This window comes from Thalassophryne amazonica, chromosome 15 (assembly GCF_902500255.1).
Source record: "Thalassophryne amazonica chromosome 15, fThaAma1.1, whole genome shotgun sequence".
NCBI classification, from domain to species: Eukaryota; Metazoa; Chordata; class Actinopteri; order Batrachoidiformes; family Batrachoididae; genus Thalassophryne; species Thalassophryne amazonica.
Window position 1 is genome coordinate 43,822,805 of NC_047117.1, and position 16,402 is coordinate 43,839,206.

The window sequence follows — 16,402 nt, forward strand, 5'->3', positions numbered from 1 at the left end:
ATGGCAACTTTCTGGCTTTAAGAAACACTATAAGTCAGTCAGTAATGGTTACTTTTTTAGACCAAGCAGAGGAACAAAATATGGACTCACTCAATTCTGAGGAATAAATTATGGAATCACCCTGTAAATTTTCATCCCCAAAACTAACACCTGCATCAAATCACATCTGCTTGTTAGTCTGCATCTAAAAAGGAGTGATCACACCTTGGAGAGCTGTTGCACCAAGTGGACTGACATGAATCATGGCTCCAACACGAGAGATGTCAATTGAAACAAAGGAGAGGATTATCAAACTCTTAAAAGAGGGTAAATCATCACGCAATGTTGCAAAAGATGTTGGTTGTTCACAGTCAGCTGTGTCTAAACTCTGGACCAAATACAAACAACATGGGAAGGTTGTTAAAGGCAAACATACTGGTAGACCAAGGAAGACGTCAAAGCGTCAAGACAGAAAACGTAAAGCAATATGTCTCAAAAATCGAAAATGCACAACAAAACAAATGAGGAACGAATGGGAGGAAACTGGAGTCAACATCTGTGATCGAACTGTAAGAAACCGCCTAAAGGAAACGGGATTTACATACAGAAAAGCTAAACGAAAGCCATCATTAACACCTAAACAGAAAAAAACAAGGTTACAATGGGCTAAAGAAAAGCAATCGTGGACTGTGGATGACTGGATGAAAGTCATATTCAGTGATGAATCTCGAATCTGCATTGGGCAAGGTGATGATGCTGGAACGTTTGTTTGGTGCCGTTCCAATAAGATTTATAAAGATGACTGCCTGAAGAGAAAATGTAAATTTCCACAGTCATTGATGATATGGGGCTGCATGTCAGGTAAAGGCACTGGGGAGATGGCTGTCATTACATCATCAATAAATGTGTTGTGAAAGTGTAGTGACACAGACCCACAACAGGGTGCGCAAATGAACGGACAATCGGAGAAGTTAAATTTGAACACTTTACTGTTGTGAATGCCACAACTACACACAGCAGATTACAGAATGAATACAAAGTCAATTAATAAAGGTGTCATGTGGGCAGGCTCGACGATAGGAGACGTCTGTCTGGAGAAGAACCGGAACCACACGATTTCCTCCGCCACTGAACCAGGAGGATACTGGAGCCGCCAGGTCCCGAGTCCCCCAGGTGGCCACCGTCTCCGCGTGTCGGATCTGGTACTGCTGGCGAAGAGCAAAAACAGTCAGGTGTGGGTGTGTGTACACCCGTAACAAGGATGGTGGTTATTTCACCTTCACCTCTAATCACACGCTCGTGCAGCTCCTGTCTAATTACTTATCTGGCGGAATGCAGAGCGAAGCAGTCGCAGCATACGCCGGTCCTTCGGGAAGACAGCTGCAACAATGTATCGACTGAAAACAACGTTAGGAATTCTCAGGCTGAGAGAGTTACCTCCTTGGAAGAACGATATCTCGGCGACGTGGTGGAGGTGTCGTCCTGCTTTTATTTGGGGTGAGGCGCAGATGATTGGTGACAGCTGTCATAGCCGATGAGTGACAGCTGTCAACCCGGCCGCTCTTGGGAGGTGTCAGCACCCTCTCGTGCCTGAAGCCCGCACTTCAGACAGGGGCACCCTGGTGGTGGGCCAGCAGTACCTCCTCTTCTGGCGGCCCACACAACATAATGCACAAGTTTACGTTGATATTTTGGACACTTTTCTGATGTTGAGGATGATGAAATCATTTTTCAAGAAGATATGCAATCTTGCCATAGAGCAAAACTGTGAAAACATCCTTGCAAAAAAGATACATAGGGTCAAGTTCATGACTAGGGTCAATGTCAACGAGCAGATGTGATTGGTATGCAGGTGTTAGTTTGGGATGGATAATTTACAGGGTGATTCCATAATTTATTCCTCAGAATTGAGTGAGTCCATATTTTTTCCTCTGCTTGGTATAAAAAAGTAACCGTTACTGACTGCCACAATCTTTTTCTTGATTTCTTATAGTGTTTCTTAAAGCCAGAAAGTGCCATTTGAAATTGACTTAGTTTTGTGTCCTGTCTGTGATCTGCTTTTGTTCTAACAAAAATTAAACAACAGAATATCCTCCGAGGCCGGTGAGTCCATAATTTTTGCCAGGGGTTGTATAAAGTGAATAAAATTGGTCCTAGCACAGAACCTTGTGGAACTCCATAATTAACTACTGTCAGATTCTGGGGTGGTTAGGTTGTTTTCATGTTCTGTCTCCTGTTTTGTCTTTCTGCTTGGGTTTTCTTTGTCCTGTTTCTTCTTGTCTTTCTCTCTTGGCTCTTGGTGGTGGGTGTCTCTCTCTCTCTGTCTGGCCACGCCCCGTTCTGGGAGCTTCTCTGCACACCTGTCCTTGGTTTGTAGTAATCACCTGGATGCTTTTTAGCTTCACTGTTTGCCGTTGTTCTTCACCAGATCGATGTGCCTGGTGCCTTCCTTCCAGCTCAGTTCTTGCTCTCTTGCCTTGCTTGTTTGTCTCATCGGTTTTTTGACTACCTGCCTGTGTACCCCGACCATGCCTTGTTGCCTGATGCCTTTGATACTGTTGCTCTTTTTGGACTGCCTTTTTGTGTACCGGCCCCAGCCTGTGTATCTAGTAAACATCCTATCTCGACTGAGCTGTGTCCTTGCGTCTTGCATTTGCGTCCAGCCTGTCCTGCCTATCGAGCCTGATACACCCTGTCCTCTGTATCTTCCTCTGTCACACCAACCACCTGCATGTCCTCCCTCAGCACATCAATAAACCTCCTCTATAGCCTCCCACTTCTGGTCCTGCCTGGTGGCTCCATCCTCAGCATCTGTCTCCCTATATACCCTGGGTCCCTCCTCTGCACATGTCCAAACCATCTCAATCTCACCTCTCTGACTTTGTCTCCAAACCGTCCCACCTGAGCTGTCCCTCTGATTTGTTTATTCCTAATTTTGTCCATTCTCGTCACTCCCAAAGAGAATGTCAACATCTTCAGCTTTCAACTTTCCCCTTCACTCTTGCTGATATTCTTCAGTCACAAATCACTCCTGCCACCTTTCTCCACCCACTCCACCCTGCCTGTACTCTCTTCTTCACCTCTCTACCACACTCTCCATGACTTTGAACAGTTGACCCCAAATATTTAAACTCATCTACTTTCACCAATTCTACTCCTTGTAACTGCACTATTCCACTGGGCTCCCTCCCATTCACACACATGTAACTCAGTTTTGCTTCTACTGACTTTCATTCCCCTTCTCTCCAAAGCATATCTCCACCTCTACAGACTAGACTCAACTTGCTCTCTACTCTCACTACAGATCACAATGTCATCTGCAAACATTATAGTCCATGGGGACTCTTGTCTGATCTCATCTGTCAACCTGTCCATCACCACTGCAAACAAGAAAGGACTCAGAGCTGATCCTTGGTGTAATCCCACCTCCACCTTGAATGTGTCTGTCATTCCGACTGCGCATCTCACCGCTGTCACACTATTCTTGTACATGTCCTGCACTACCCTAACATACTTCTCTGCCACTCCAGATCTCCTCATACAATACCACAGCTCTTCTCTTGGCACCCTATCATAAGTTTATTCTAAGTCCACAATCACACAATGTAACTCTTTCTGGCCTTCTCTGTACTTCTCCAACAGTATTCTCAGAGCAAACATTGCATCTGTAGTGCTCTTTCTTGGCATGAAACCATATTGCTGCTCACAGATCTTCACCTGTTTTCTAAGCCTAGCTTCTACTACTCTTTCCCATAACTTCATGATGTGGCTGATCAGCTCTATGCCTCTGTAGTTACTGCAGCTCTGCACATCACTCTTGTTCTTGAAAATAGGAACCAGCACACTTCGTCTCCATTCCTCAGGCATCCTCTCACTTTCCAAGATTTTATTAACCCCTTAACGCCTGAATTTATATAGCTGTATATAAAAAAATGTTTTGTGTGTGTTTTTGCCTTTAAGTAGATGGTAAATAATGTTGAGATTATTAATTTCACTTTTGCACAAAAAATAAACAGTCATTTTGGTATTTTGGTAATGACTTTATGTTATAATGTTATAATAATAATAATGGTATGTTGCAAATTTGCGACAGCAGGCATACTGGTCAATTTGGTATTTTATTAAACAATCTGGTTAGAAACTCTACTGCCATCTCTCCTAGACATTTCCATGCCCCCACTGGAATGTCATCTGGACCACCTGCCTTTCCACTCTTCATCCTCTTCATAGCAGCCCTCACTTCTTCCTTACTAATCTCTTGTACTTCCTGATTTACTCTCACCACATCATCCAGCCTTTTCTCTCGCTCATTTTCTTCATTCATCAACTCTTCAAAATATTCCCTGCATCTTCTCAGCACACACTCCTTACTTGTCAGCACATTACCGTGTGCATCTTTTACCACCCTAAACTGTTGCACATCCTTTCAAGCTCTGTCCCTTTGTCTGGCCAATCGGTACAAGTCCCTTTCTCCTTCCTTACTATTCAACTTCTTGTATAGCTCGCAATATGCCTTTTCCTCCGCTTTTGCCACTTCTCTTTTTGCCTTACGCCGCATCTCCTTCTACTCCTGTCTACTTTCTTTATCTCTCTGAATATCCCAAAACTTTTTCGCCAGCCTCTTTCTCCTTATGCTTTCCTGGACCTCTTCATTCCACCACCAAGTCTCCTTGTCTTCCTTCCACTGTCCAGATGTCATACCCAGTACTGTCCTAGCTGTCTCCCTCACCACATCTGCAGTACTTTTCCAGTTGTCCAAAATTGCTTCCCCTCCAACCACTGCTTCTCTCACCTGCTCGCTAAATTTCACATAACAGTCTTCCTCCTTCAGCTTCCATCATCTGATCCTTTGTTGAGCTCTCACTCTCTTATTCTTCTTTACCTCTAAAGTCATCCTACAAACAACCATCCTATGGTGTCTAACGACACTCTCTCCTGCCACCACCTTACAGTCTCCGATTTCAATTTAGCTTGCACCTCCTATAAAGAATATAGTCCACCTGTGTGCACCTTCCTCCACTCTTATATGTTACCCTGTGCTCCTCCTTTTTCTTAAAGTAGGTATTCACCACAGCCCTTTCCATCCTTTTTGCAAAATCAACTACCATCTGTCCTTCCCCATTCCTATCCTTGATACCATATCTACCCATTACTTCCTCATCACCTCTGTTCCCTTCACCAACATGCCCACTGAAGTCCGCTCCTATCACCACTCTTTCATGCTTGGACACACTCTCCACCACCTTATCTAACACACTCCAGAAAACTTCTTTCTCCTTCATCTCACAACCTACCTGTGGGGCATGTGCACTGATGATATTCATCATCACCCCTTCAATTTCCAACTTCACACTCATTACTCTGTCAGACACTCGCTTAACCTTCAACACACTTTTAACATACTCTTCCTTTAAAATGACCCCAACACCATTTCTCTTCCTGTCCTCACCATGGTACAACAACTTGTACCCACCACCGATGTTCCTACTCTTACTTCCCTTCCACTTGGTCTCTTGCACACACAATATGTCTACCTTTCTCCTCTCCACCATATCAGCCAGCTCTCTCCCTTTAACAGTCATACTACCAACATTCAAAGTCCCCACTCTCATTTCCACCCTTCTAGTTTTCTTCTTCTCCCGCTGTTTGTGGAAACATTCTCCTCCTCTTCTTCATCGTCTTCACCCAGCAGTAGCCCAATTTCCACTGGCACGCTGTTGATCAACAGCACCGGTGGCGGACGTTGTTAACCCTGGCCTCGACTGATCCAGTATGGAAATTCGATTTTTATTCTACATAGTTGGGTTGGCTTGTTTTATGCCAGATGCCCTTCCTGACGCAACCCTCCTCATTTATCCAGGCTTGGGACCGGCACTCAGAATGTACTGGCTGCACACCCCATGTGTTTGTTAGTGGTCTAAAATTATTGGACCAAAATTTATTTTAAGATAATTGATTTGGCTCATGACCGAAAGAACGAGATCGCGAGTAAAAGCGGCCGAGATGAGTTTCCTCCGCAGGGTGGCTGGGCACTCCCTTAGAGATAGGGTGAGGAGCTCGGTCACTCAGGAGGAAGTCGGAGTCGAGCCGCTGTTCCTCCACATCGAAAGGAGTCAGGTGAGGTGGCTCGGGCATCTTTTCCGGATGCCCTCTGGACGCCTCGCTTGAGAGGTGTTCTGAGCACGTCCCATTGGAAGGAGGCCCCGGGGAAGACCCAGGACATGCTGGAGGGACTACATCTCTCAGCTGGCTTGGGAACTTGCTTGAGCTGCTGCCCCCGCGACCCGACTCTGGAAGAAAATGGATGGATGGATGATCTGATGGTGGTTTTCAAAGTTATCTGAAAAGCTAATCTGATAATGAAAATGTTAGCTTTGATAATTAGTGGTTAGCTGATTAGTGGAACTGTGCCCACCACTGCAAACAGGTATGAATGGCTACTAAAGATAACCTGTGATCTGTTTGCTTGCAATCAGTGTGTGTGTGTATAATAGGTCAGTGAATTTCTGGGCTCCTTGCATTTTTCATCCAGTGCTGCAGTGATGTTTCTATTTTCTGAGTCATAGGAAAAGTAAAAAAATGTCAAAGGATCTGCAGGAAAAGGTAACTATTGCATAAAACACGAAAAGGATGTAAAAAGATATTCAAGAACCTAAGAATGCCAATCAGCAGTGTTCAAACTCTAATCAAGAAGTGAAAATGAGGGAAACCAAACCAAGGTCAGGTAGACCAACAGAAATTTCAGCAACAACTGCTAGGAAAATTGTTTTGGATGCAAAGAAAAACCCACAAATAACTTCAGCTGGAATACAGGACTCTGAAACAAAGTGTTGTGGCTGTTTCTAGATGCACAATAAGGAGGTACTTGAAGAAAAATGGGCTGCATGATCGAGTCGCCAGAAGAAAGCCATTACTATGCAAATGTCACAAAATATCCTGCTTACAATACGCCAAACACCACAGAGAACAAGATCATTGTTTAGGTAATAGAATGTTTTATGGCTACAATGCAGACACATGGCTTAATAAATTTTTAAAAATCATTTCTTGTAATGCATGGATTTGGTTTGTTGCTGTTGCCACAGATTGCCATAAGGTGGTTTTAAAACTATTGTTCACATGTTTGATTCCAGAACAGGGATGACCATTTTAGTGTTGCACCTTTACTTTAATCTAGTTTTCCTTCACACAACATTTTTACTGTTAGCCTCAACTGATTTAGTCCTGATTTATTATTATCGTTTTTAATTTTTGCCAAATAATACATATGTCACCGCAAAGTGCTACACAAAAGTAAGGTCTAGACCTTACCCACACTATGAGCAAGCACATTGGCAACAGTGGTAAGAAAAACACAGTATTTTTGCTTATTTTATAGGATGAAACCTCACACAGATCAGACTCACAGGGCAGCCATTTGCAATGGCCATCCTAACAAGGCAACACAGAATACACAACACAAGACAGACACAACAACCAGGAACACTTTAAACAGCTCAATTAATTTTCATGGGTTTTCATAAACATTTTGGTTAATTTTCTGAGGCACAACTCCACATCAACACAAAACTCTTCTGCATTGTTTATTGATAAAGACAAATTATACAATGTGTGAAATTCACATGCCTGGTGATAAACTGGCGTCCTGTCCAGGGTGTACCCTGCCGCATGTTCTTTGACTGCTGGAATAGCCTCCAGCTGCCCTGTGACCTTTAAATAGAGTAAGTGGTATAGAAAATGGATGGATGTTGAAATTCACATGTGGGTAATATATTTAGTCTTTTTTTTTGTTTCATGTTGCTTTCTTACAAAAAGTGAGCCATACCACGACCCACTTGGAACCTGCCTGAGTCAAACCTTTTCATGTGGACCATGGTCCACTTGTTTTGTCCACACTAGACTTCAAATTGGTGTTGTCACTTCCCTGAACTATCAGAATAAAGAGACCAAATAAATGGACAGGCTATACGTGGAGGGACATTAAATTGTGGAACAACCAGGGAGATGTGATGGACATACTGAGAGACGGTGTACAGTAGCAATGCAGTTCTTGTGGAACTTCATTTTTTTCCTTTTTTCCTGTGCTCTTTTCAGACAATGAACTTAATGTTTGTATGACCGACAAAAGTAAAAGCTAAAGGAGGAATGGCACTCTCCACTATGAGAGGTTACATGGTGGACAACCTCAAGCGGAGATCTTGATCAGTATGAGGCACTGTAAGCTGAGCGTGCGACGTGTTGGGTGGCTGACCTTGCAATTTCTTTTTCCTTCCAAGGAAAATATTTCACATTTCCCAAAGAACAACAGGTGAGGTCAGGTCTAGGAGCAGAGGTGAGTCATCCTAGCTTCTGTGAGTAAAATTCCTACTATGTATTGCTTTTTTACCTGTGCAATAAAAACAAATGATTTCACTGATTAGCTCATCTACCTGCCTGAAGAGTTGAAGTAATTAGAATCAGTTGGTTTAGTGGGTGGATTGAACAAATATGTGCAAGGACCTTTACTCACAGAAGCTGGGATTACCCACCTCAGTCTGAGAGCGTGTGCTGATGCCATGTGTTGCTCGATCCACCACACATGGAACCAAATTGGGTCCTGGGTTATAAACACCCAGGCCGATAATCGGTCCATTCCCAACCTCTCAAAAGTAACCATCCATCTGCCACAGCGAGGTGAAATATGGCCATCCCCTTGGCTTTCTCCAGCTGCTGAAGTTCTCAATACTGAGGCAGCTGCATGCTGGATCATGTCCAGAGAAATGTGCCACATGGCTATATTGTTATAGCTGACATGCCCTCACAATGCAAGTGATTCTCCTCTTCTGAGTCTCTGTAATTATCCATTTGGCAAAGTTATTCCAGCAGGAACCAAGGATCCTCTGAAGAGAATGCAGTATCAAAAACATCTAGCCATCACTTTAGCGTTCAAGTCTCAACCAAATCTTAAGGCAGGAATCGCAGAAAACAACACTGCAAAGAATACAGTTGTCATAATTTCCACACCTGCTTAGTGTCTGTTATTGTAACATACTGTTCAGTGTTACATGAGATGCACATAGATATCAGTTTTGTCCTATTGTCAAAAATCTGAGAGGAGTTACACAAAGAAGAAGAGACACTTAAGTTTAGAGGAGGTTGTAAAGCTGTAAAGAGACGTACCTGTGGAGGTGAAGGGTTGATTGTATCCCTGCGCTAACATGGTGTCATAAGGTGAGGCTCCAGCATGAGTCTGTAACACTGGATTATTGAGAAAATGGTTCCCTAATGTTGCTGTGGATGAAAAGATTAGAATAATATTGTATTACTGAACTACAGATACAAACCTGAGGGGAAAAAAGAGTGAACTTCACCTTGATTGAGAGTCGGAGTGTTGTTAACATCTGCGGCAATGAAAGACGATTCAGTCTGTCTTCGTACTGTGTCATTCCACATCCTCCGAATACGACTCTGAAATGGGAATGTTTAACAAATGTTCAAAACAAACTCAAGGAAAAGAGCAAAAGAGAAAGAGAGAGTACCTGTCTGTTAGCGGTGGCTCTCCGGCTTTGGCTGCTGGTGTAGCGGCTGCTGGAACGCAGGGCAGCGCCCTTCACAGAGTCCGAAGAGCTAGATGAAGACGTTCCACAGCACTGCGACAGACGACTACACCGACTGTAGTCCTTCTGACCCTGCACGCAATATTTAAAACTTATAAATAACTGTATAGCCTCAAGTGAGGATGTGCCTTACAATAAAGAAGCTTATTCAAGTTTACTTGAAGTATACCTCTCTTAAACTAAAAACGAACGAGTATACTTTCAGTTCACTCAAGAATAGCATATCTGATAAGTACTACATAACACATTATACTTAAAGCATCCTTAGTTTATACTGACAAATATACCAAAACAATCTAAGTGTACCTGGCATATCCTGACAAGTATGTAGAAGATGATCAGTCTCCCTGGCATATACGAGGTCTGTTAGAAAACTATCCGACCTTTTTATTTTTTGCAAAAACTATATGGATTTGAATCATGTGCGCTTGCATCAGCCAAGCTTGAACCTTTGTGCGCATGCGTGAGTTTTTTTCACGCCTGTCGGTTGCGTCATTCGCCTGTGAGCACGCTTTGAGTGAGCAGTGGTCCACCCCCCTCGTCGGATTTTTATTGTGAGGAAAATGTCTGAACAATTTGGAGCTTTGCTGCATCAAATTTTTCCAGAAACTGTGAGAGACAGCCAGGTGGAAACCATTCGGAAGATTAAGATGGCTTTCAGGGACGATTCTATGGGGATCACACAGATTAAGGAGTGTTACAACTGGTTTAAAGACGGCACACAATGGCGGAGGGCACGCCGCGCTCCGAGCGGCGATCGACAGGCTGAAACGACCAGATCATTTCCAAACTGAATGCTGTGTTGATCCGGGATGTCATCTGACTACTACAGAAATGGCAGAAGAGGTGGACATACCACTTTTTCGGCACATTCCACTGTTACAGGAGTTTTTGTCATGAAAAGACGTGCGGAGGAATTCGCACATCTGGACGGAGCCGCTAATGGCGTGGGACAAAAGCAACACCGTGATGAAGCCTCACAGGACATGTTGTGGCATGTCCAGCTCGTCCACAATTTCTCGGATAGTCACACGAAAAAGTGCCGAAAAAGTGGTATGTCCACCACAGCATGATCAACACAGCATTCAGTTTGGAAATAACCTGGTCGTTTCAGCCTGTTGACTGCCTCTCGGAGCGCGGCGCACCCTCTGCCATTGTGCGCCGTCTTTAAACCGGTTGTAACACTCCTTAATCTGTGTGATCAAATCAAATCAAATCAATTTTATTTATATAGCGCCAAATCACAACAAACAGTTGCCCCAAGGCGCTTTATATTGTAAGGCAAAGCCATACAATAATTACGGAAAACCCCAACGGTCAAAACGACCCCCTGTGAGCAAGCACTTGGTGACAGTGGGAAGGAAAAACTCCCTTTTAACAGGAAGAAACCTCCAGCAGAACCAGGCTCAGGGAGGGGCAGTCTTCTGCTGGGACTGGTTGGGGCTGAGGGAGAGAACCAGGAAAAAGACATGCTGTGGAGGGGAGCAGAGATCAATCACTAATGATTAAATGCAGAGTGGTGCATACAGAGCAAAAAGAGAAAGAAACACTCAGTGCATCATGGGAACCCCCCAGCAGTCTAAGTCTATAGCAGCATAACTAAGGGATGGTTCAGGGTCACCTGATCCAGCCCTAACTATAAGCTTTAGCAAAAAGGAAAGTTTTAAGCCTAATCTTAAAAGTAGAGAGGGTGTCTGTCTCCCTGATCCGAATTGGGAGCTGGTTCCACAGGAGAGGAGCCTGAAAGCTGAAGGCTCTGCCTCCCATTCTACTCTTAAAAACCCTAGGAACTACAAGTAAGCCTGCAGTCTGAGAGCGAAGCGCTCTATTGGGGTGATATGGTACTATGAGGTCCCTAAGATAAGATGGGACCTGATTATTCAAAACCTTATAAGTAAGAAGAAGAATTTTAAATTCTATTCTAGAATTAACAGGAAGCCAATGAAGAGAGGCCAATATGGGTGAAATATGCTCTCTCCTTCTAGTCCCCGTCAGTACTCTAACTGCAGCATTTTGAATTAACTGTAGGCTTTTCAGGGAACTTTTAGGACAACCTGATAATAATGAATTACAATAGTCCAGCCTAGAGGAAATAAATGCATGAATTAGTTTTTCAGCATCACTCTGAGACAAGACCTTTCTAATTTTAGAGATATTGCGCAAATGCAAAAAAGCAGTCCTACATATTTGCTTAATATGCGCATTGAAGGACATATCCTGATCAAAAATGACTCCAAGATTTCTCACAGTATTACTAGAGGTCAGGGTAATGCCATCTAGAGTAAGGATCTGGTTAGACACCATGTTTCTAAGATTTGTGGGGCCAAGTACAATAACTTCAGTTTTATCTGAGTTTAAAAGCAGGAAATTAGAGGTCATCCATGTCTTTATGTCTGTAAGACAATCCTGCAGTTTAGCTAAATGGTGTGTGTCCTCTGGCTTCATGGATAGATAAAGCTGGGTATCATCTGCGTAACAATGAAAATTTAAGCAATGCTGTCTAATAATACTGCCTAAGGGAAGCATGTATAAAGTGAATAAAATTGGTCCTAGCACAGAACCTTGTGGATACCTTGTGATCCCCATAGAATCGTCCCTGAAAGCCACCTGAATCTTCCGAATGGTTTCCACCTGGCTGTCTCTCACAGTTTCTGGAAACATTTGATGCAGCAAAGCTCCAAATCATTCAGACATTTTCCTCACAATAAAAATCTGACAAGGGGGATGGACCACTGCTCACTCAAAGCGTGCTCACAGGCGAATTACGCAACTGACAGGTGTGAAAAAACTCACGCATGCGCACGAAGGTTCAAGCTTGGCTGATGCAAACACACGTGATTCAAATCCATATATTTTTTGCAAAAAATAAAAAGGTCGGATAGTTTTCTAACAGACCTCATATACTGACAAATATCCAGTAAAGTCTAAGCATATTTGGTGTATAGTGACAAATTCAGGAAATTTGTATGTTTACTGACAACTGTATGTGTAGTGGCTCATACATGCAGCATCATTCACTACAAAACTGGAATTCATAGTGTATCAGGGTTTGAGAGGTGGGCTTATGATCAGAAGATCCTTGGTTCAAATCTCCATCATACAAAAAAACCCCACAAAAGTCCCTTAGGTAAGTGTACTTTCATAAACTAAAAAGAGGCCTCAAGTGGTTGTAACTACTATCTATAAGTTTGCTTGCACTCTAATATTAAACTCCCTCTGTACTTACAAATGTACTTTTACAAACAGAAATTTCAGCCAATTTAGTTCCAAAATGTATTGAAATTGTACAGTATACTATAAAGTATGCTTAGGTGGTAAAGTTGGGGTTTACTTCAGTTTATTTAAGTACATGTTTTTGGTAAGAGGGTTGTGTGAAATGACATAATCCAGCAGACAAACAGGCCACAGACGGACCTTCCTGGTGAGGGTGCAGTGAAGAATGGTGATGAGGAGGCCTTGTGCTGTGTTGAGGGAGGAGAAGAGATAAGCCAGAAGGAGAGATGGGGAAGAGAGGAACATGAGACCTGAAGACCATGTGGCACTTTGTAGGAAGAGCAGCGTCAGAGAGCCGACGGTCCACGCCCTGAAGACACCAGCAGACAACAAAGACTGTTCACAGTGAATGTTGTACAGTTTAATTGCTAAGATGAAATTCAGGAGTCATATCTGCTACACTTCTACACTTTCTAATTAAAAGAAACCAGTCTATTTTTGTCTGGTGATAAATGTCTGACAAACTCAGAGTTTTGGTGACTACTGATCACAGATACTGTGCCATTATTAAAATCTGTTAAATTCAGTGCACTGAACTGATTGGGCTCATTCTTCACAGGATAAGGTTGGCTCAGGCTGCAGCAACAAATCACTTCTACACTGTAAGGAGACACATTCATGCCCCAAATCACAATGTACACTCATTAATTTGTTGCAAAGGGCCCTCAATCATGATGAAAATCAGCAGCATAAACACAAAATTTATGATCACACTAAAAAAGAAGACTAAGCAGTATGTAAGGTGGATTGGATAGACCTGGCCATTACCCAAATCACACAATGAAGGGCAATAACAATGTCAGGGCCAGTCCACTGGTTTGGCTCCGTGGATACCTTTACTGAATATACAGGAAGACCAGGGGCTGCATGTGCTTCTCCAAGTAAAATGGAGCTGTGTCACAAGAACCTTGTGCCAAACCCCAATATGGATTTGTACTGGATGTTGTGGTGACCCTGTTTGTTTGGTTGTTCGGGACAAGTAAAAATGGGATCAAACAACTCAGATACCCTATAACGTTGCCCAAATCAGACAAGTCCAGTTTTTCCACGGTGTCAGCTGCAAATTAATTGCAAAGTTTACATAAGTGTGATTTTGCATCATGGTGACTTGATTTTAAAGTGACAACTGCAGTAATTTTGATGCAGTCTGTTTGGGAGAAACACTGCAGCTCCATGATCACAGCCTGATTAAAAAAAAAAAATAGCCTCGCAGAGAGATGAGCTCCCACTGTAGCGTGCACATGCAGCCTGTTACTACCTCATCCTCCACACAGACAATCAGCACTTTAGAGCCAATCACACACACACACACACACATAAAACTCAGTTAATGTTAAGGACAAAGTGGTCATCGTCTCTTCCTTGTGCAGCTGTGAGCCCAGGGAATCCACGGTCACAATCAAAGCACATGCACAGCTGCAAGCTGGCCAGAAAGTCCACAGCTCTGAAAAACGAGTTATTCCAACTGTTTCCAATTGTGTGCTGATCAGGACCGCTGACTTGAATGAATTCTGATCAGTGGGTGGGATTAATGTATTTATCCAGATTAATATTTCCAAGGTTGTGAAATAAAATTATTCTTGTCACCTCCTCACCAGACGATGAGAAGGTGTGTGTGTTTTCCACTGACAGTTTTCATGTTGCAATTTAATTCAATGTAATTTGATTTACCAAATCACAAAAATGCTGCCTCAAGCTGCTTCACACAGGTAAGGTCTAACCTTACCAACTCCCCTGAGCAAGCACACAGGTGACAGTGGTAAGGAAAAACTCCCTCTGATGTTTTTGAGGAAGAAACCTCAAGCAGACCAGACTCAGAGGGGTGACCCACTGCTTGGGCCATTCTAACTGATACAAGGTTTTTACTAAAGATGAAAAAAGAAAGAAGAGAAAACAACCAGTTCTTAAGGTACAAATGGTCCATCTTAGTGTAAAGTCTCTAGTTTCAGCTCTTGAATACTTCTGTCAGTCAAATGCCAGGGAGGGACAAGTTAGTCTGGTCCTCTGAAAGCAATCCCAGTTTCTGGGTGTCCTGGCAACAGCAACTCAGATAGAGAGAAAAAATGCAGAATCAGTCGGTATAAGGCTTTAGTTCAATCTGTTTGTGTGTTTGTTTGAAGTAACGTGCTTTTGTGTATTAGTGTGTTCTTACTGTCTTTGTCTTATGGTCAAATGTGTCACAGAGTGTCTGAGCACAGACAGTGGTTAGTTAATCTCAGTCAGAGGTCAGAGTTGAGTTCTTGGAGATTTTCTTGACAAAATTCACCAAAATGGAACTGCAAGAGACAGAGTACTGACCTTAGGTTGTCATGGCGATTGGAGTCTGGCTTTAGGCCGGCATTGCTGTGCATCTTGTGTAAGGTCATCACCAAAACAGCCAGGTTCAACTGAGGTAACAAAGTACATTTATTATGGGACAATGAAAATTGTGACTCAGAATAGATTGAAATATGTGAAAAGATCAAAGTGTATGAGTGTGAGAACCGACCACCAGGATGACCCCTACAGGTCCCAGGAAACTCCAGATGAAGTAATTATCTGTTTGTAACCAGCATCTACACACAAATAAACAAACAACAAGACAACTGAGATATCTGAAATAACAATGAGTGCAGCAGCTGTATCAGTAAAGACGCGCAAACACATCAGTCCACCTACGCAGATTTGGATCCGTAGCCTCTGAAGTCGATGGCAGCAGAAACGGCCACCACCAGGCCGGGGACAGAGTACCCGCACAGGTAGAAGTACTTCCTCCTGGAGTTTCTGCCCTCAAATACTTCACGCTGCAGCAGGTAGAGCTCCACGGCTTCCAGACACAACCAGCAGAAGACGGAGAGCAAGGAGAAATGCAGCATGCCAGCAATGATCGAACACACAACCTGAAACATGAGCAACGTCAAAGGAGTGAAAACAGGAAAAAAAATGACAGAAGAACACTGTTTCTCTCTTTCAGTGTTTCTTTTTAAATTTTTTATTTATTTTCTCCTGGTTTGCGCAGATGAGTCATTAAATCACACAGCTAAAAGAAAATTAATCATCAGCTTGCGGTGTAATGATACACTGGCTCCAAGATTTGATACATACGTATCACAAACACATAATTACATCCCTGTTCCCACTAAGTATGTATAACGTAAACTGTGGTGAATGTTTTAACTTTAAAGAAACAAATTATTCTGAAGTATAAATGGAAATCCTTAATGTTACTGGTTTCCCATTTGTACAATTTATAAAACATTTATAATTCTTCTGCCAGAGGTCATTATTTCTTCATTGCATTGGTTGACTTTTCATGGTATCACGATACTAATATTAAGAAATATATGTGTCTTTACAATATGAATATCACGAGTCATGATGCATCCTTACACCCCTGCCATAATTAATTAAATATGGAATTCTTTCATCAAGTCAGCTTCTTGAATCATATCACAATGTTTGAGGTCTGGTCTAACCAAACAAGAAAATGGTGTAATAGATCATAGGTGATCTATAAACTGTATCCAATCTGAACTGTAGCATCTGTGATCTGTGACACCTTGAGGAGTCACAGT

At 42.8% G+C, this 16,402-nt stretch overlaps 1 protein-coding gene across 2 annotated transcripts in view; it reads right to left on the minus strand.

The window, feature by feature from the left end:
- The window catches only part of LOC117526798 (adhesion G protein-coupled receptor L1-like), a 144,950-nt gene that overhangs the window by 10,709 nt on the left and 117,839 nt on the right, over positions 1-16,402 (minus strand). For both annotated transcript variants that reach the window (XM_034188870.1, XM_034188872.1), the window contains 7 exons: positions 15,507-15,727; positions 15,337-15,403; positions 15,147-15,235; positions 12,990-13,158; positions 9,498-9,647; positions 9,330-9,426; positions 9,139-9,249 (listed from right to left, as the gene is read on the minus strand). In XM_034188870.1, the coding sequence (XP_034044761.1) occupies positions 9,139-9,249; positions 9,330-9,426; positions 9,498-9,647; positions 12,990-13,158; positions 15,147-15,235; positions 15,337-15,403; positions 15,507-15,727 (904 nt within the window). The remainder of the gene's footprint in view (positions 1-9,138; positions 9,250-9,329; positions 9,427-9,497; positions 9,648-12,989; positions 13,159-15,146; positions 15,236-15,336; positions 15,404-15,506; positions 15,728-16,402) is intronic.